Genomic DNA, 20,071 nt, shown 5'->3' with positions numbered 1-20,071 from the left:
ATAATGATTGTTGTAAGTTGCTGAAATTATCTTTGGAAATGGTTTCTATTCTGTTGGTTTCTAGGTGAAGCTCTTTGAGAGAGTCTGATAGGCCATGTGGAACTTAAATATTGTTGTAGGACAGGGCCAGATTTTGTGGACGAGACAAGTTTGAGAAGGTGTTATTTTCATTTGTGAATGGTTGGTGACATTCATTTCCCCAATCAGTTTTTGGACAGGGACGTTTCAGTCACATGTTTTATATCAGAAAGACTACTTGGTTGAGATTTCCCAAAGATGATTTTCTATTCCTCTTTTTAGTCAACTTTAAAATGGGTTCATAAACGTATGACCACAAGTGTATTGTGGAATACAGTTATAGAAAATATTCTATATCATCATATTGATGCTGACATTCTTTAAAAAAAAAAAAAAAGAAAAGTTTCATATTATGTTAATGATATTTTCTTATCATTTCAGTGACTCTCATCCAGTACAGGCTTTGAAAAGTTTTGACTGACCCCACAATGTAATGGCCTGACTACGTCGGTCTACGTACTTCCACTCAATTTATTTTCCCACAGTACTCCGTCTGGAATATCTTGATCCGCCCTCGTTTACTCTGGCAAGAGCACCTCCATCCAGTCAGCAAACAGAGAGCGTTCCTGAGAGAGATTACATTTAAGTTGAAAGCCCATCGTTATCGTTGTGTCCCCTGTTATTAACACACATCAAATATAACCAAACATTAGTGATGAACTCCAATAATTTCAAACTTCAGACGAGCGTCCACCAACCAGCAAATACACGTTTGCCAAAGGCTGTAGACTAGACTCTGTGAAGTCAGCGAGTGTGCAGGTTAACAATGTTCAGGAGAGGTGATGCTTTGCTCTACTTTCTTTTCCTGATAGGTGCAACTCTTCAGCATGCCTCTGGCACAGTGAATATGGTTATAGAGTGAGTGAGTGCCTTCGGCTTTGTGCATGCGGCGAACCACAGCCGTGGCGATATTGGCCAACAACACCACTCCCACTCGTGCGATAATGCTTAAGTAACTCATCATGTAGTTGTTTAGGGTTGAGCAACAATGATTGTGTTGAGTTCGGAATGTGTTGTTGTGAACATTAGTGTTGCTATGGAAACCTGCATCAGGGCATGAGTCTCTGATGAGTGCTTCCGCTGCAGTCGGCATTCTGCCTCTGATAGCAGAGGAGAGGCCCACATTTTCTCTTCTCTTTTCATAAGGGAAATGACAAATCCAGGATATTTACTTGTGAAAGTGAGGACGAGGAACAAACATTTTTGCACTAAGGCAGAGTTGAGTTATAGTGTTATGCTGGTTATTCCTTCACATTCTGTTGTAATTTATAAATTCTAGGCTATATCGCTCTTTAAAGGTACACAATGCAAAAGTTTCACCGTAATGAAGCCAATTTAATGGTTCACCTAGCATAACTATATAGCATTGATGTAGCAAGTGTCTACCGAGAAAACCAGCCATGCAGCTTCCAAGAGCGGCACCCCACCTAATCTTGCGATAATCGTGAAACATTACCTTGTCAATAGATAGCTCTTTGGAGATCTTTTTTGGCTGTTGTTAATCCTTTACCTCCACAACAAAACCATTTGTATTGTGCACAGGGGGGGATACGTTGGGAGAAGTTTGCTCTTTACAATAGCAGAGTGACATATAAATACTCAACTCTAGAGGGAGCTCTACAGTCACCAAAAAAGACTTAAATCTGCATAGTGTACCTTTAATGCATATTTAGCATATGTGTAGTATGTATAGTACAAAATACAAATACTTGGAGTATTTAATTTATTAGAATTGTTGAGTATGAGGATGATTACTTTGAGCATCACTCACACACACACACACACACACACACACACATATACAGAGAAACATATTATGCGCAGACATGTACAAATATTCATGCAAGTTTGACAAAGTTAAAAAGAACGGTTATTTTAAGACTTAAAGGGAATATTTTTAAAAGTAGAATATACAAACTTTCATATTATGGTTCATTGTTATGTCTCTCACTTTTTTTCAGTTATGACTTATTCCAACCAATTTTATTGTCTTTGTCACAGAAGTAACGAGCATAGACCTTGTTGTACATCACTTGGTTATCCACATGAATGGCATTCCTGAGGCACTGCCAGAACCAGGGCTCAGCACAGGGAGTCTTTGGCCATTCCAAGACGCTCCTGTCGCCCAGTCTCCTGCGGAGGCGCAGGAAGTGGGAATTCTGCAGCACCGGCTCCAGCAGCAGCAGCACGATCACGTCCACGTTGTCGTCCAGCAGTCTCTGGTGCGCCAGGTACACGGCCATCCTGAAGTTCCCGCTCCTCACGTAAGACTCGGTCAGCACAAACACGGTCTTGCGGCTTTGATAGATGCTTTGCGTTAAGTTGTCCAGAACGGGCACTCCGGGGGTCCAGTCTCGCTCCTCTAGACAGAGAGGTGAGAGTTTGTCACCCGTCTCCTCCAGTTGGACAGTGAGGTGGTTGAGCACCCACTCTGAGACTTGAGGGTCCCTGGTGTCATATGAAACAAAGGCATCATAGATACTATCAGATGATTTCAGTGAATGATAGCCCTTAAGTTTGGCCTTAATGTAGAAGAGAACATACGAAGCATCCCAATAAAACAGATGCATAGTGGTAGCAATGAATGAAGTGAGAAGAATAAGGAGAGTAGACAATGAATAGTACAGGAACGCCAGGCTGTCATTGTTGCATTCGGCTATGTCAAAGAGTATGACTGGATGGCCTCTCCTTTCCTCTGGCATGCCACACGCTACACTGGTAGCAAGTCTGGGGATGCTGATATCGCTCTTTTCTATCCACAAAATGAAATCGATCAAATCACATGTGCAGTGAAAGGGATTTCCTTGCAATAGCAGAGTTTTCAAATAGGTGTCTGGTCCAGAGGGGAAAGTTAACATATTGATCATACTGAGCTTGTTTTTACTTAGATTTAGCCATCGAAGACTTTTGGTACCATGTATGAACCCATCTGACAGTTTAGATATCCTGTTGAAACTCAGGTCAAGCACTGTCAAAGATTTTGTGTTTGCTGACAGATTCGAAAAGACTGTGGACAGGCCATTATGGCTCATGTCGAGCTCTTCAAGATATTGCAGGTAGCTTAATTTACTCCACGGGAAGTCAGTGAGGCTGTTATGGCTTACAGATAGTTTTCTTATCTGATGTGGCAAGCTTGTGAAAACCTTAGAGGGTATTTTTCGGATGTCATTGTATGATATGTCAAGGTAAGTCAAATTCACAAGATTTGTAAATAACTCGTGATAGGAGGCATCGTCCGTTTTCCACATGCGACCAAGTTGGTTGTGACAGAATTGCAACTCACTTAGAGAAGTGCTGTTCATGTGTTTGGTTGTCAAAGTGAAGATGGAATTGCTGCTGAGATTCAGAACCCTCAAAGCTGGAAGATTTTCTAAAAAGTTGAAATTATGTGTCACTCCAGCCACTGTAAAATAATGATTGTTGTAACTGAGGTCCAAAACCTCCAGGCGCTTCAGATCAGAGAATGCAAAGTCATATGCTAAGTCAACCTTATTATATGACAAATCCAAGTAAGTCAGGTTTGGGAGTGTGGTAAACTCAGTTCCGTTAGGAGCTGCTGAAAAGCCGTTTCTTGAGAGATTGAGGCAGAGGATATTACTATCAAAACCTTCAAATTGCTTTTGTGAGATAAAGAAAAGATTGTTCCTGCTAAGATCCAGCACTCTGCCTGTATTGAAACATTCAGGCTTAATAAAGTGACGTGCAAGTTCATAAACAAAGCCTTTTTCTTTAATGAAATTTCCTTTTACTGGACTATTTGATGATTCAGCAGCATTTGATGCAGAGTTTCTGTTTACAGTTACAGGATAGAGCCTATTTTCTGAGAGATACAAAAGTTTCAACTTCGGCAAGTGTTTGAATGCATTGGGATTTGAATGCACAATGAAATTTACCCCCAAGTTCAAAACATAAAGATTTCTTAAATTCTGCAGTGGTTTAAATGTGTCCTCCATTATTTCTTTAAACACATAAGCTTCAATATGTAGAGTCTGGAGGGACACCAGTTTTGAAAAATGCTCTGACAGATTCAATGTTTCGGGGTAAGCCAATAAATCAAAGTTGTATGACAAATCTAGTCTCTCCAGGTGAGGTAAGTTCACCAGAAAACTTCCATCAGCAATTGCACTTGACAGATAGTTGTATGACAGGAAAAGATCTGTCAGATTACTCAGGTTTTTAAACCAACAGCTGTTTATGGTTTGGAGGGAGTTTCCTGCTAGTTGTAACACTTGTAGCTTGGAAAGACTGGCAAATGCTAGTGGATGAATTTCAATGGACCCATTTTTACACGGTACACATGGATATGGCGCATTTTTGCATAGTGGACAGTTTCCTTGAATCCTTAAAAATTGCAAGTTCACCAAGTTGCTGAAATCATCTTTGAAAATGGATTCCATTACGTTTGCAGCTAGATCAAGCTCTATGAGAGAATCAGGTAAGCCTCGTGGAACTTTGGTTATGTTGTTGTAGGACAGGATCAGAATTTCAAGATGCGACAAGTTTGAGAAGGTTTTTTCTGTAACGCTGAATGTTTTTTTACATTCATTTCCACTGTAACAGTTTTTGGACAGGGAAATTACAGTCACGTTTTTTATATCCGAGAAGCTGCTGTCGTTGAGAGATATGATTTTATTTTCATCCAAAACAATAAGACTCAAACCTGATGGGAGTTGTTTAGGCACGTTGTGAAGACCAGTACCTGAAAGCCACAACTCTTTTAAACGTGTCAGATTTTGTAAAACACCATTGGTCAGATTTATATTCTTGCTCATCCTGTTTAGGTCCAGATTTGTCAGGTTGTGGAAATCACTGAAGCGGTCCACGGATACATTCCTTATGCTGTTGTCTGCTAAGCATAATGAAGTCACATTTTTGTAGATCCCATCTGGTATTTTCCTCAGGCCGCGTCTTGAGCAGTTAAAAACTATAGAGCCAGCTGTAGCGTTAACATCCACAACACAGGGAACTTTTCTCAGGTCCTTGTTGGTGACAAAAACCGCCAATGCCAAGCTGATGAAGAGTGAAACAATGAACCACTTCTCTATAACCGAGAAGGTGTGGGCTGCCTGTTGACAATTAAAGACGTTTTAAAGATGTTAGATGGTTTAGATTGAAGCAATGGCAGCTATTTACCATAAAAGTACAAATTCTGACTCATTTTGATGGTACACAGATTCATAACATTTAGAATGACATCTCTGACATGCACTGCCTCACTCAGAACGCCTGGTGTGGCACCACATAATGTTTGGTCTGTTTTTGGCACTGGTTGCCTAGCACTAAATAAATATCCATTATGTTGAGAAATTGATGACAAGGGGTATATAATTATTACGTTGTGTCGCTTTAAAATATGAAAAAGTGCCATTACACAGTATTGCAGTAAGTTTATTACGGAGATAAAAATACTATGTCAAATACAGTTAAATATATTTGAACCATAATTTCATGTTTTACTTACTATTAGTATAAACTAAGCACACTATGTACGTATTTCTGAAACGGAATCATGCGTTCTCACCATTTTAGTGACTATCGTTGAACTGCATCTTTCAAAAATGTTGACAGGACAGATGCGGCTCTGCTCCACCGTCCTCCCTACAACTTTGATACAGAGTCTAACTCTGACAGTGGCAGAAAGGGCTTTGTAGAGAACGTGTTCCTCTTTTCAGCTTTGAGATGAGTCACCACATAGTTGTTTAGTGCTGCATGTGTACAGGAGAGGGGGTGTGAACATTAGTGTGATCTCATTTAAGCATTCAGAATGGTAACTGAAGTCAGTGCCCTCCAACAGAAGAGGAAGCTCTTATATTTTCTCTTCCCTTTTCACCAGACATGACAATCCAGGAATTTTGCTTGTGACTGTACAAGGACAAGGAACAAACATATTTTAGGAACTGAAAGTTGACAAAATTTGTATTTTTCCATCCTTGTTAATTTTGGAATGACATACAATTCTTACATATAGCACCTTTAAGACTTATTTAGCAGATTTATGAAATTCACCATAATGAAGTATGAAAAGTGCAAATAAAATTATTTTACATATTTACATTTATGTATAAGTCAATGATCACTAACCATTATTTGGATACTCTGATGTTCTTCACGCGTTTTTTACATTTTGAAAATGTAAAAAACAAATGTGAAAGAATGGCAAAGCCTCCACAACAGATATATGCAATGGTAATCTATTAATTTACTGATCACCATTGCATATGCAAGCTGATCTACTAGCTGCTAGCAGTGACGGTTGCATCCATTTAGTTTGTGCAAGAGTTTACTGAGAGGAGTGCGTGTAGGTTAATTTAGCACATACATTGTGATCTACCAAGCCTGAAAGGAATGTCATGAGATTGTCTCTCTCTATATTCTAAGTTTGAAATGAAAGTGTTATTCAGCCTAGTGTTGAACACAACTGTTACTGTTGCAAGGAGGAGACCCAGGCGCCATTCCACCAGCATTACATGGCTTGGATGTTACATTCTGTGGTCATTTCTCCCGGAGAGGCCTACTGTACGTACCCCTCTGCAGTAGAACTTGTTGTCTTATTCACCTGGGTTCATGCACTTTCTTGTGTGCATGAACCTGCCTATTACAACACCTTTCTTCACACACACATCAAGCATGGGCAGGTCCTACTGGACACTGGGAAAGTACAATATAGTTATGCCTGGGAAACTATCAAAACCCCAAACCCATGGGGGCAATTGCTCTGTCACTAGTTTGAAGTTTAACACGGTTTTAAACTCCAACTCCCAACTCCAACTCCAGTTTAAAACCATGTTATACTCCAAAATACGACAGAGCAATTGCCCCTTGAAGATAAATCGACAAAACTTGATATTGAGACCTGATGTCATATGAATTTCCACCCATATGATTAATTGACTCTCTACCATGGGCTCTGATTGGTTCGTCAACATGCCAATCACCCCGTCAAAGGGACGAACCCTGATTTCTGATCGGACATGTGATGTATAGAAAGTAGGAGGCTTCAAAACCCTGCTTCTAGCATAAAAGACGCAGCATCATAACTCAGACTCCAGATCGTGCACAACCTTCTCATGCAAACATGTTACCTGCAGATCCCTTGATGCACTCTACTGCTTAGTGGGACTTTCTCAGGCTGTGTCCCTTTGTGGTACGTGTGAATTCAACTTTATGGTCAACGGCTCTCTTGAGACTCAGTGTGTCTTCTTTGATCAGGGTGTTTCCCAGAGTGCTATTTTTGTCTGGTAATACCACACACATGTTGTTCCCCATTGGTGCAACGATCCACCCAAGAGCAACCAGAGCAGAGGCGTCCCTCTCTGTCTTCAAGAGGCTCAAAAGGCTCCTAACATATTTTCCCAACACACCTAAAGCGTACCTTACACTGACAGACTTTGACAAGATTTGGGAAAGATTCTTGAAAGATTGTAGTCTTTTGAGTAAAGCTTGAATGAGGGGCATTACTGTCGTTAAAAGACTACAATCTTTCAAGAGTCTTTCCCAAATCTTGTCAAAGTCTGTCAGTGTAAGGTAGGCTTAACATGCACTCAACAACAACAACACATTGCATTTGTATAGCCCTTTTCAAACCACCCAAAGCCCACCACCAATGTGTAAAAACCTGGGTGATGCATAACAGCCATTATGCAGAATGCTCACCACACAGCTTGAGGTGGAGTGTGACTGAATAAATAAATGAATGAGCCAATTGAACTGGGGGGTGATTATACTACTTACCATGCAATTCCTACCTCCTTTCTTCTATCACTGCCTCCTTTGCTTACACTTTGACTAGTGAGCAAAGTATCACAACTTGTACCACAACTTCTTCACGCCCCTGTGGCTAACAGCTCTGCTAGAGATAATCAGCACCACCGCCTTCTTTATTTGTAAAGATATTTAAAGATATCCAGTCTTACATTGTAGGCTTACAGTTTCATAGAGAATGAGGGCTTCAATACCTACTCAACATCTTGGAGCCAAGATACACAAGTCCCATAACTACAGATTTTTTTTTGTAAGGAAAACCTTAAATTAGCTTCACCAAAAAATCAAGCCATCATCAGCCACCTAATTTTTGAGATAAATGTCTAATGTGTATTTTAGTTTACAGTATACGTATGTGAGCATATGACAAAGACCACAATTTCAGAACAGAAATGGTGTTTAGGTGAAATTTATTGGCAATAGATTTCTGTTCTCTTCAACACAAACCAGCCTGAAAATGCATTTAAACAGTTACCATGCCATTTTTTCTTCTAAAAGCACGTATATGGTATACAATTATGTCTAAGCAATTTTCACTACATATCCTTAAAATAATTGCTGCATCTTTGCCGTCTTTGCACTCTCTTATTATGAAGCCAACCCTATTGGACTTATATATACAAGGAAACAAGAATTGCTGAAAATATAATTAATTCATTCATTTTCTGTGATGAAATACACTACAGCTGTTCCTGACTACAAGTCTGACGTGAATTAAAGGGTCTCCTGGAACAGTTTGCTGTAATGTTTTTGACTTTCTGTGACCATGACGCTTCTAAGACAGTACCAGAAGTACTGCTGTGCTTGTGGATTTTGTGGCCATTCCAACACTGACCTCTTATACAGCCTCCTTCTAAGTCGGAGGTATTTGGAGTTGCAGGGAATCTTTTCCAGGAAAATTAAAACAATGACGTCGTTTTTCTCATCCATGAGCCTTTGGTGGGCCAGGTAGAAGGCTGTTTTGAAGTCGCCGCTCTTCATGTAGCTGTTGGTGAGAATGAACGCCGTGCGCCTGCTCTGCTGGATGCTCTGGGAGATGTTGTCGATGAGGGGCCACCCCGGGATCCAGTCTCGCTCCTCCAGGCACAGCTGCAGGGCCGGATCCCCCTGCTCCTCCATGTGAACGCGCAGCTCCTGCATCACCCACTCGCACACGGCGCTGTCCTTCCTGTCGTAGACGATGAAAGCGTCGTAGAAGGTGCTGTCCGAATCCATGCGCTTGTAACCTTTCAACTTGGCCGACACGAAATGGTAGATGTACCAGACGTCCCAGAGGAAGAGGTGACTGGAGATCGAGAGCGCAATAAAGCACAGGGTCAATGAGTTCAAGAGGATGTAGAGAATGATGGAGAGGGAGTTCTCCTGACAGGCTGGGAGATACAGGGAGATGACCATTTTGCCTTCTTGTTCACCTGGAGCGGCGCATTTGACATCCGTGGCCAGCTTTGGAATGCGAACGGAAGTGCGGTTCAGCCACATGACGAACCAAATGGCACGGCAGGTGCAGTGGAATTTGTTATTATTTAGATATAAAGTGTCAAGCTTCTTAATAGCATCCTCTGGAAAGCTAGACTGTTCAATATGCTGGATTTCATTATAACTTAGATCGAGCACTCTCAGTGTGGTTATATTTGCCAGAAACAGTGGGGTAATTTCTGAAATGTGGTTCTTGCTCAGGATTAACTCTTTCAGAGAGTAATAATGGGAAAGTGTCTTCGGGACCTCAGTTAAAAGGTTTTCGCCGAGGTCTAATAGTTCTAAGTGTTTAAGATATGTCAGTTTATCCCAAGGAAAAGTTGTAAGTTTGTTGTTGTTTATGTACAGTTCAGTAAGTTTGTCTGGCAGACCTGACAAAGCATCTTCAGGTATGTAGTTGAGATTATTCTCAGATATGTAAAGTTTCTTTAAATTGAGGAGTTTACTAAAGTAATTTATGTATCTAGTATCCCCATCTCTCCAGAGCATATCAAGGCGATTTCCTTTGAACTCCAAGTGCTCAAGGGAAAAGCTTTCCATTTCAGTGTTGGTGGATGTTGAAATCTGATTGTAGTTCATAAGCAGTTTTTGCAAGTGTGACAGCGTCTTTGTAAAATTGAACATATGTGTTAAACCCTCGGCTTCAAAGTAGTGGCTGTTGTAGCTGATGTCAAGAACCAGGAGTTTGGTCAGCTCAGAAAAAGCTAATGGATTCATAGTATCCAGACGGTTGGATGAAAAGTCAAGGTACTCAAGGCTTTCAAGGTTTTTAAACTCAGTTCCATCTAAACTTTGACTCATTGCATTACCTGAGAGATTGAGACATTTGAGCTCAGGAATGTTCAAAAATCCTGAGTGAAGAAAAAATATGTTGTTCCTGCTGATATCCAAGGTCCTTCCTCGTCGGGTGCACTCAGTGTTGAGGGGGCTCACCACTCCCAGTTCCTTGTCCTTATGCTTGCAGCTGCGTGCAAATTCATCATACCTAAAATAGTGAATCTCCCTCACTTCCCTATTATAGTACTGAGCATTGTGCAACATAGGGTTGCCGTACAAAGAATGTCCAAAATTGCCATCGGAGGAAAGACCCTTTTCAGTGGGTGTTGAGATTTTGTTATCAGCCAAATTTATGATATTAACATGTTTAAGCTTAGCTAGAATACTGAGGTCAGCGATTTTAATGAAATTGAAGCCAAGATCAATCATCCTAAGGTTTTCTAGGGAGGTTAGTGGATTAATGTCCTCTTCTGTTAGCTGCTGGAACACTAAACCCCTGATTCTGAGGATCTGTAGGGATTTCAACCCTGAGAATGATTCGTTGAGGTTTAGGGAAGCTGGATACTTATGTAGCTCATAGTTAAAAGACAGATCCAACTCCTCAAGTTTAGGTAATGAAGTTGGAAAACGAGTGACTGATATTTCTTGTGCCAAAAAGTTGCTTGAGAGGTCCAGTACTTTAAGGTTGCTGCAGCCCTGAAACCACTGTGGGTGAACCTTGACGAGAGAATTACTGTGAAGGCGCAAGATCTGTAGCTTATGTAAGTGCTTGAAGGCTTCATCATCTATCTGCAGAGCGTCATTATTGGGGCAGGGTTCACAGGGATAGGGGGCATTGTAACACCTCGGACAGTTCCCACTAAGATCAAGGGTCTCCAGATTGGTCAAATTCTGGAAGTCTTCCCGAGTTATCTTTTGAATGTTGTTGTTGTAGAGATAAAGTTCCTTAAGACTAGATGGCAGTCTCTGTGGTATGGTGGATACATTATTTGCTTTTAGTGACAGCAAAGTCATCCTTTCCATCTGCAAAAAGGCATCGTCTTCAACCTTATACGATTCATTGCAGGGATTTCGAAAGTAACAATTCTGGCCCAAATAGAGTGCCTCTATATGTTTCAGTTCCGTCAAATTTTCTTTTGAGATTGAGGCAATGTTATTTACCTCTAAACTTAGCAAGACAAGGCCTTTAGGGAGGCCCCTGGGAATACTGGTAAGCTGGTTTCCATCCAGATAGAGAGATTTTAAGTTCTTCAGGCGTCGAAAGCTTCCACTTTCAATGGTCACCCTCTGGTTGCACACATGGTTCTTGGGGCCTACTTTCACTGGGACACAGTTGCAGCGCATGTCGATCTCTGTGATGTTCTCCAGTCCCGCGAAGGAGCTTGTGTTAATATGAGGGATACTATTGATGGTGAGAGTCAAGTTGGTGGTATTCCTTGGGATGCCGAATGGAACGTATACAAGCCCTACCTGAGTGCAGTTGACACTGACTTCACTGCCATTGCTTACCACACTGACCTCACACGGCAAACTTTTAGGGTACCAGACAGCCGCCGCCATAACAGGCAAGAGGACCAGAGCACAGCCGATGGCTTTTACCTGAGAGAGAAAAGAGAAACCTGTGTGAACGTGATCAAGCAAATACAGCATTCCATCAAAAAGAATGCATATACACCGATAAGAACATGTGTAATATGGCTTGCACAGTGGAGTTGACTTTGCCAAAACACCAAAACATCCTCTCATCCTGCCATTTTTGCTAAAAACATTGAAAAAATCCCTCTGAATAGCAACAGTTTGTGAGGAAATAACTGTTTTGCCATGGTGTCAAAAATGCCTCTTTCAAAAACATACTGTACAGTACTGTTTATTTGCCTAGATATCCATTAAAGAAATCAGGCTGCATTGGTGCTGTATTGAATACAGTGCAAGTCAATAGAACAGTGCTGCTGTGTATTCATGACAACCAGACTCCTGTAGAATTCCACAAATAGCCCCTTTAACATCATCATCTGACAAACCGTTAACATGGTAAATTGGATATTTCTGCATTGCACAAACATTAGGTAAGCAAACCAATACGTTCTGACTGTCGTAATAATATATAATCTAACCTGACTAACATGTGGAACTGTTACGTCACTTCATGAAGCTTTGTTTGAGCAAAGTTACTCACCACCATCTTTGTTTGGAAGCAGGACAATTGTTCAGTAGATATTATGGGTCTTCACAAGATACAAGTCGTCACAGTGATGCTTGGAGCCGGTGTGATCATGAGTAAATGTTGTCAAACGTCCTTTCTTGCATGTCGAATGTGCTCACCACACTCCTCTGTGCCACGCTGCAGGTGAAAGTTGTATATTTAGCCTCTGAAACTTCCCCATTACCAAACCGTTCAGACCCTACAAACCTCAGGCTCAGGTGGGACCTCAATGACTAAAGGATTCCTGTCTGAGTTCCCAAGAGAGAACAAATATGTCATGTGCAATATGCCGAGCTTTTTGCATAATATCCAAATCTCCAGGAGAGTTACGTGTTGTACATACTGTATCTATAAATCAAGACAAATCAACACACTTCTAATGTTCATGCAGTAGAGTTTGATTATAATTTCTCTGCAATTGGACGTAGGTGAGATGGTTAGGATCGTAAATACATTTCTATACAATAATTTTAGTTTGTTACAGCTGAGGTTATTTTTAATTTCCATACAAACAAAGAACAGGAATGGCTCATTGTCATTGTTTTAATATTAGTAAACTTATTCAACAAATCTGGCACACCACATCTGACACCGCCTGTGCTGTTTTAGGGTGTATTTTTCAGTAATTGAGAGTGAAACTAATCACAGAGGAAGTTGCAAAACTGTAACGCATGTGAGGGTTCTGCACTGTGACATATGCACACATGACCCACAGTTGGCCATGTAGAACTGTTTCTGGAATCATAGTGAGGTGAAGCGCTTTATTTATTTAGGTATAGTTATCCAGCCAAATCTGACCGAGAACTACAGTTTGATTGACAGCTTGTCCTATATTGAAAGTTATGTAATTGTACCTGGTCAGTTGTGTAGGCACAATTCTATCTTGCATTATTGTATTGTGCACACATCTTGCACATTATGAGGCTGGCAGATTGTATTAAACATTGTATCAAAATACAGCCCCCCCACCCCCCTCTTTGTGTGATGTGATCATGTGATGCAAAGGAACAGAACAAAGAGGTAGCGCTTAAATTACTTCTTACTTTAATAATACTGATTAAGCACAAAAGGAAATATCATTATATGCAACAAATTCATAATAAATGCATTGTAGACTTTGGCATGAATGCCAAAAAATTATGTTAGATGTGAACAAGTGATGTGATGTGAATGTGTTTAGTGTTTTGTTTGTGTTCAGTCTGTTTACTATCAGAAAATAATCCTCAATGCCACTTCAGTGTGTGAGTTCTAAATTAAGAACAGGTCCCTGGTTTTGTCGGATAAAATAATTGTCTAAGTCTACCAGAGAACCCACAAGGATATTAATCCTATTGGACATTGGCAATACTTCAGATCATGTACTTGAAATAATCTGGATGGATTAATCTGGATGATTTTCTTTCTTTTTTTTTAGAAACTCTATCATAGAATTTATAATTTTACATATTAGACAAAAATATACACAAGGCAAGGATAAATCATAGCAGTTCACGATGGGTGGGCCGGATCAACCCATGTCTTTATGTATGGCTTTTTGCAATTGATCATTAAAAAGACAAGAGTGTTCCTTTTCAAGTGAGCGAGTCAGTGAGCAGACAGTGGGCACGGCAGTGGAATGATGTGTCAGTGCGCTGATGCTTTGGTTCGAGACGCAGGGGAGGATGGGATGGTACTCCTTGACACATCGGCAGCAACGTGGTCCGGTCATGACCAGTGGACTCCTTCGTCCTGTTTTTGTTGTTGTTTTTAACGCTTCCCAGCTTAAGGTGAAGTGCAGACTTCAGGTGCCGACCGAACATCCCATAGAGTCGCTAACAACGCTAGCGACAGTCGAGAGGATTCTAAAACCGCAGTCAAGTCAACTTTTATGTCTTTCAAAATGGATAGCACCCTTACACACCACCCTATTAACACGCGTTGTACTGGAGGCATCCACAACAATGTTTTTCTCTCTCTCTGGTGTGTAGAGCCTGATATGGACCAGCTGCTGCAGGGGGGGGGGTGGGGTGGGGGGCTTTCAGTTCCTCATCAGCGTGGTTTCTGTGGCATTCTCAGACGCCAGGGCCGCCTGCGTCTACTCTGTTTCATCTCACGTGTGTGGCCAGCATGAGGCTTCATGATACCTTCACATCTGCTCGGCTTAAACGCTCCTCGTTGTCTCTCTTCGGTAGCAGCAGCAGCGTGCGGGACTGTGGCACGTCCGGTGGCCCTCGTCCGGTGGCCCGCGTCCGGGGTTTGGCAGCTCCCCGGTGAGGCCGCACACACACACACACACGGGGACGCTTCCTCCTGCAGGGACATCCACTTGGCAATGCTGCTGATGACGTTAGCATGAAATCCACCGGGAGAAGAATCCACCGGGAGAAGAATCCCATCAATACCGCCTGCAGACATTTGGGACGGGGCCATCCAAGCCCCTCTCTACCTGTTCTTGCTTTTTGGTCCCCTCCCCGCCCCCTCCACCAAAGTAGCACTCCCTGAGCCAGTCGTCCTGTCATGTCCTGTGTGTCCAACCTGATAACGGTCCCCCCAGTGGCCGCCTGTGCCGGGGGACGAGGGGGAGAGGGAAGAGGCTTGATGGGAAACATCAAATGGGGAAATTCAGTTTCAGAGCCTCCACACTCTCCTGCTTTGGCACTTTTTTTTTTGTTTGTTTGTTTTGTTTGACAGTGTGCGGTTGTGAGACAGTGGTGGCATGGGACTAGAGGAGGTTTTTAGCGGAGCCAGGTGACCTCTGTGTGACCTCCGCTGGCTCCCTACAGCTCCATACACGCTACACTGGAGTGGCAGAGAGAAAGAGAAGGGTTAACCACCTGGAAATGACCGTTGGAGATTATGTCAAAGGTGCCATATTAGTTAACGTAGTGTCATGTAGTGTTTGGGCTACCCATTAATCACTGGTCTGACATATATATAGTACTATTTCTTACTGATTTATCAGTTTTATCAGTTCCTCTTTTAACACAAAAAACAAAAATGTCGCTAAGGTTTATGCCTCAATTCACAATATGACATGAGAAAACACTTGGTCTTTTACCTTTTCAAGACACTATGTGTACTCATTATTTTCTGACTTTGTGGCATTCTATCTTGTTAAATGCTTTTGTTTGCCACCATGTCCTGTATCCTTTCATGGCTTCTAGTGTATGTATATGTATATTGTATACACCATACATCACATAGAGAGAGTGCTGTTTAGGTGTGTACCTGTGGTTTCCCTTATCTTGGGCATGCGATGGCAACCATCTCGAATGGTTCCAAATGCTGGCTCGGCGCCAGGTTGTGCGTGGGCCTTGCGGGGGCCCAGGGACGGGTCCATGTTGGGGTGCGGGTGCGGGGGGGGCTTGGCGTAGGCCTTCTCCTCCTGCGCGGACGCGAGCCCGTAGCCCAGGCCCTTGAGGGAGGACTCGGAGAGCAGGTGCAGAGCGCTGCCGCCGTCGCCGGCGCAGAGCGGCGAGTCCATGGGCGTGACGCAGCTGCTGCTGCCCGTGCTGCAGCCGGCGTCGATGGACGAGCACTGCGAGCTCTGCAGCGAGTGGACGCCCTCGCTCTGGAGCGACGACATGCGCTTGCTCAGGTGGTACTCGTACAGGCGCGCCGCGTCGGGCTCCGACGCCGACGCCGACGGGCCGGTCTTGCCCAGCTGCTCGGCGGGGAGAGCGTGCGGCGGCTGCTCCGCGGAGTAGGGCTCTTTGGCCGGAGACCGCGCGTATTTGCAGAGGCCGGCGGAGCCGTTTTCGTCGCTGACCATCGCTTTGTCGGCGTGAGCCGCGGGCAAAGCGTTGCAGTCGTGAGGGTATTCGGGCGGGGGCGTTCGCCCGGCTGTTTTATTGTCAGCCATCTGTTGCCATCTTTGGGTCTTGTCGTGAAATGGAAGCGACATTCTCTCCATTTCGAACTGGTGCGAATCGCGTGCATTAAAACTGTTGTAGTTTCCCACCAGGTGCGGGTCCTCTCCGTTTGGATCTGGCATTGTCATCTGTCTCGGGTCGTCCGTGCCCTCGTCGGGCAAACCGCCCTCCGCCTCGTTCGGCTTCCTTTGCCTCTGGGCGCCGGGCACCGCCGCCGCGTCCATGTGCATTTGGCTAAAGTAGTCCGTGAGGGATTTGGTCTCCATGGTTTCGGGCTCCATCTCGATGGCGTCGGAGCGGAGCATCTGCGAGGAAGGCACGTCCGCGGACGGGTGCTCCTCTTCCTGAGCTTTGGGCTGAGGGCCGCGCTGGGCCGACGCCACGACGCCCTCGACCTCGCACACGCTCCTGCGGAAGTCGGTCTTCTCCTCGGCCAGCGTCTGGTAGCCCTCGGCGGTCGCGACGACAAACATTCGCAAGGAGTGCTCGGAGTGTTTCTGAGCTGCGGCCAGCTCCGAGTTCTCCGTCATTTCGGAGGAATTTGTTTCGTTTCCGGAATCAGAAGACGACTCGGGACTAAAGGCCCTTGATATTTCTACACCTGTGTGTCACAGAAAGACAAACAGTTCATTAATCACAACTTATGAGGCACCTCACAGATATTTGAAAAGAGTTTATTTGTACAAAATGATTTGAGGATTATGAATTGAAATGCCATAAATGTCCTGATACATAAAATCATAAAGCCAACAGAAGAAACGAATGAAAAGAAACGACAACTCACATTGAAAAATGAGTCACAATTGTGAATAAACAAACAATGCTCACACAAAAAAATCAAAAATGGAGGAGAACATGGGATCGTATTCAACAGAGAAACAGAGCGAGAGAGGCGTATAAACAAACACAAAAAAAAAAAGAATGGATGGCTGGAACGTGGATGACGTGCCGTCAATGAATGAATGTTACAATAGTGTAAGAACCTGAACTATTGTCCGACTGAGGGTGCGACTGCTCCTCAGACGCCGCGAGGGCCTCTAGCGCCTGCAGAGTGGACACCACGGCATCGTCCAGGCCCTCCTCGGACTCCCCCTCGCTGTGCGTGGGGATGGCGTCGATCAGGGACACGGGGATGTCGTTGCGCCGCGCCTGACCGGACTGTCCTGCTACGGCGGCAGCGGCGGCCGATCCCGACGGCGGCCCGTGGTGCTCGTCCTCGTCGGAGCTGTCCCTGAAGCCGGGCGGCGGCGCGGCGATGGCCAGGTTGAGCGACTGCAGCATCACGTCGGTGTCCTCCTCGTCGTTGCCCTCGGGCGGCGGCGGCAGCGAGGTGAGGTCGATGATGTCGTCGCTGGACTCGGAGAGCGACAGGAAGGTGGGCGGCTGCTTGTCCCGCAGGTCGCCCATCATCATCGTCCCCATCATCGCCGTGTCCTCCTCGCAGCTCACCTCGTCCTCGTCCTCGGCGTCGTCCGTGGTCTCGGCGTAGCAGATGTCGCGCAGCAGCGGCTCCTCGATGCCCTCGGCGGCGCCGAAGATCTTGGCGTGGTCGCCGTAGACCGGGTGCGCCGGGTACTGGAAGCCGTCGTCGCCATCGCCATCGTCGCAGTCCAGCGCGCCGGGGTCCAGCGCCTTGTAGTCGTCCACGTGCTGCATGTACAGGTGCCGGTGCCGGTCCAGGGCCTCGTGGCCGACGACGATGTCGTCCATCAGACGGTGGTAGCCCAGGTTCTGCGGGTTGACGCGGTCCAGGGGCGGGTCGCCGAAGATGAAGGAGACCTTGGCGCTGCGGGGCGAGTCGTGGGGCTTGGCGCGGGGCACGCACAGGAAGGGCTGCGGGGTGTGCGCGTTCCCCCGGCCCAGCTGCTCCGAGCGCTCGCCCATGTAGCCGAGGGCGTGCTGGGGCGGCGGCGGCGGCTGCTGCTGCTGCATCTCGGTGATGTAGAGCGGGGCGCCGTCGCCTGCGTCCCTCCGGCCGTAGTCCGAGTAGTCGGGCTCTTTGCCGGGCAGCTCTCTGGTGTACGCCTGCTGGTGGTTGTGCTCCTCGTAGCCTCCACAGGGGGCGCTGTAGTTCCACTCTATGGCTTGGTAGGTGTGCTTCCCCCTCGAGTCATGTCCTGATAAGGAAACACAACAAGCACATTTGAGGTTTGGGCTTACACATTTATCAGATCTGAACCAGATTGGAGGCAGTTTGAGGTGAACGTCTATTTTCAGCCTGACTCCACCATCATGGAAATTGTAGTAAAACATGCAAAGCCCCAATAAATCATGTAAATAAAATGTATGTATTTGCTATGATAAGAAATATTTATTTTGTCACATTATGTTAATTTATTAGACCCAGCACATACCTCCTGTGTTGCTGTTTGCCATATTGAAGATGGACCTGCGAGAATCTACCAATAGCCTGTAATAGCCAGCGGTCAAGCAGGCCAGATTCATGGCATCAGTGGACTCCATTATCAGAGTGATGGGCTGCGAAGATAAAAATATCACAGTGAAACAGCAGTTGCTTCCAACAGCCAAAACAACACTGAAGCGTGATGAATAGCAGCGTATGTATCCAACTGAAAAGGCGGCGGGAACACTACCATAATAGCCGCAGCTTATACATTGATCTTGCAAAATGTCTTCAGCTATGAGGTTAATACACGGGAACAGTTAATATGGTATCAATATGGTTTTGTTTCTTTTAACTTGCATAAAACACTGTCCTGTGGCTTATACACAATGCGGGAAATTACTGTATGCAGATCTGGAGCAGCCACAGCAGCCGTCTCACCTTCACGTCTAAGACGTGCAGCTCCACACGGACGTTCTTCTCGTCCTCAGTGTACATCTCAATGCGGTTGACGTGGCTGAAGTCTGCCAGCAGGGCCACCAGATTAGTCTTGGTGTTAATGACGTGACTGATGCCATATCTGGGCCCCACCAGCAGAGTCACCTCAGTGTGCTTCTCACCTTGCTAGCAGAATTACAGAAGAGAGAAGAGTTATTTTCTGTGTCATCATCTTATTATTACTATTATTATTATTATGAGATTCAGTATGAGGAATGTAAGTAGCTGTTCATTTACCAGCAAAGTGGATTTGAAAACACGGCCACCGTACAGTCGCAATTCACTGAGATATTTCAGGTAGTGAACCTTTGCCTGCAAGGCAGTCAGCTGCAAGACAAACATTGAGTTAATTCCACTGAGATGGCAGAACATGCTTTTATTTCTTTCATAACCACCAGGGGGCAGCATTTGGCCATATGCTTTATCACGTTTGGCTGACTAATGCTGCTGGGAAGCTTCATGGCCAAAAACAGAAATACGGCATTAATCTAAAACCAGTTTACCACTGCTGGCTGGCAAACGATGTCCAGTTTTCTATTCTAATCATCAGTTCCCAAGCGCATTTCGTTACCTCTCAGGCCCCCCAGGCTAATGCACTGGGGAATTATCCTGATTTAATAACACATGATCTTATTTACATGCTGTTCATCATAGAGAATAGCAAGAGCCTTTACAATTTATATGTTTACCAGTTAGACAAACAGCTGTTTTGTACATTCACAAGTCAGCCGAGTGGTTATTGAAAGCCAGAATTGAGTTAGCTGTTATTTATGCCCTTCTCCAGAGAGACATTATGCACAGACAAGTCGCTTCCTGGTTTCCCAATCTGTCTACCAAAGGGGAGATGGCTCACGAAAGGGGCCGGGCATGAATGAGGCAGCGGAAAAGAGAGAGGAGGAGGAGAAAAGGGAAGAGAAGAGAGATAGTACCTTTTTGCCAGGGGGCACCAGGTTCTGGTTTGTTTTAAGAATGTGTGTAAGGGCTTTTTTGATGTTCTTTTCTTTCATGCTGGACAGTACAGCCGGGGGCAGGAAGAGAGCCAAGCCCCACTCCTTCCTGTGAAGCGGAGGGAAAAAAAAGAAA

At 44.6% G+C, this 20,071-nt stretch overlaps 3 protein-coding genes across 4 annotated transcripts in view; all 3 read right to left on the bottom strand.

Moving 5' to 3' along the window:
• Window positions 1-1,787: 1,787 nt before the first annotated feature.
• Window positions 1,788-5,701, bottom strand: LOC134078587 (toll-like receptor 8). Of its 2 annotated transcripts, none has more exons than XM_062534614.1 (2): window positions 5,600-5,701; window positions 1,788-5,144 (listed from the first exon to the last, which is right to left on the bottom strand). In XM_062534614.1, exons 1-2 carry the CDS (start codon window positions 5,600-5,602, stop codon window positions 2,040-2,042), a joined length of 3,108 nt encoding a protein of 1,035 aa, XP_062390598.1. In that variant the 5' UTR covers window positions 5,603-5,701; the 3' UTR covers window positions 1,788-2,039. The 2 variants fall into 2 exon arrangements, with proteins under 2 accessions (XP_062390598.1, XP_062390599.1); XM_062534615.1 differs by having other exon boundaries at window positions 1,788-2,526.
• Window positions 5,702-8,255: 2,554 nt separating this feature from the next.
• tlr7 (toll-like receptor 7) lies at window positions 8,256-12,385 on the bottom strand. The gene is made up of 2 exons (XM_062533458.1): window positions 12,269-12,385; window positions 8,256-11,691 (listed from the first exon to the last, which is right to left on the bottom strand). The coding sequence occupies exons 1-2, from the start codon at window positions 12,272-12,274 to the stop codon at window positions 8,554-8,556; spliced, it is 3,144 nt and encodes a 1,047-aa protein (XP_062389442.1). The 5' UTR covers window positions 12,275-12,385; the 3' UTR covers window positions 8,256-8,553.
• Window positions 12,386-13,369: 984 nt separating this feature from the next.
• Window positions 13,370-20,071, bottom strand: part of frmpd4 (FERM and PDZ domain containing 4) — a 33,887-nt gene continuing 27,185 nt past the window's right edge. Inside the window, exons 11-17 of the mRNA XM_062535059.1 lie at window positions 19,918-20,044; window positions 19,226-19,315; window positions 18,932-19,114; window positions 18,501-18,624; window positions 17,130-18,263; window positions 15,503-16,747; window positions 13,370-15,073 (exon numbers count right to left, since the gene is read on the bottom strand). Of these exons, the coding sequence (XP_062391043.1) occupies window positions 15,069-15,073; window positions 15,503-16,747; window positions 17,130-18,263; window positions 18,501-18,624; window positions 18,932-19,114; window positions 19,226-19,315; window positions 19,918-20,044 (2,908 nt within the window). The 3' untranslated portion in view covers window positions 13,370-15,068. The remainder of the gene's footprint in view (window positions 15,074-15,502; window positions 16,748-17,129; window positions 18,264-18,500; window positions 18,625-18,931; window positions 19,115-19,225; window positions 19,316-19,917; window positions 20,045-20,071) is intronic.

Source organism: Sardina pilchardus, chromosome 4, assembly GCF_963854185.1.
Source record: "Sardina pilchardus chromosome 4, fSarPil1.1, whole genome shotgun sequence".
Classification (NCBI taxonomy): Eukaryota; Metazoa; Chordata; class Actinopteri; order Clupeiformes; family Clupeidae; genus Sardina; species Sardina pilchardus.
Note: the sequence above shows the minus strand (reverse complement) of the source record. Positions and strands in the feature narration are given on the sequence as shown.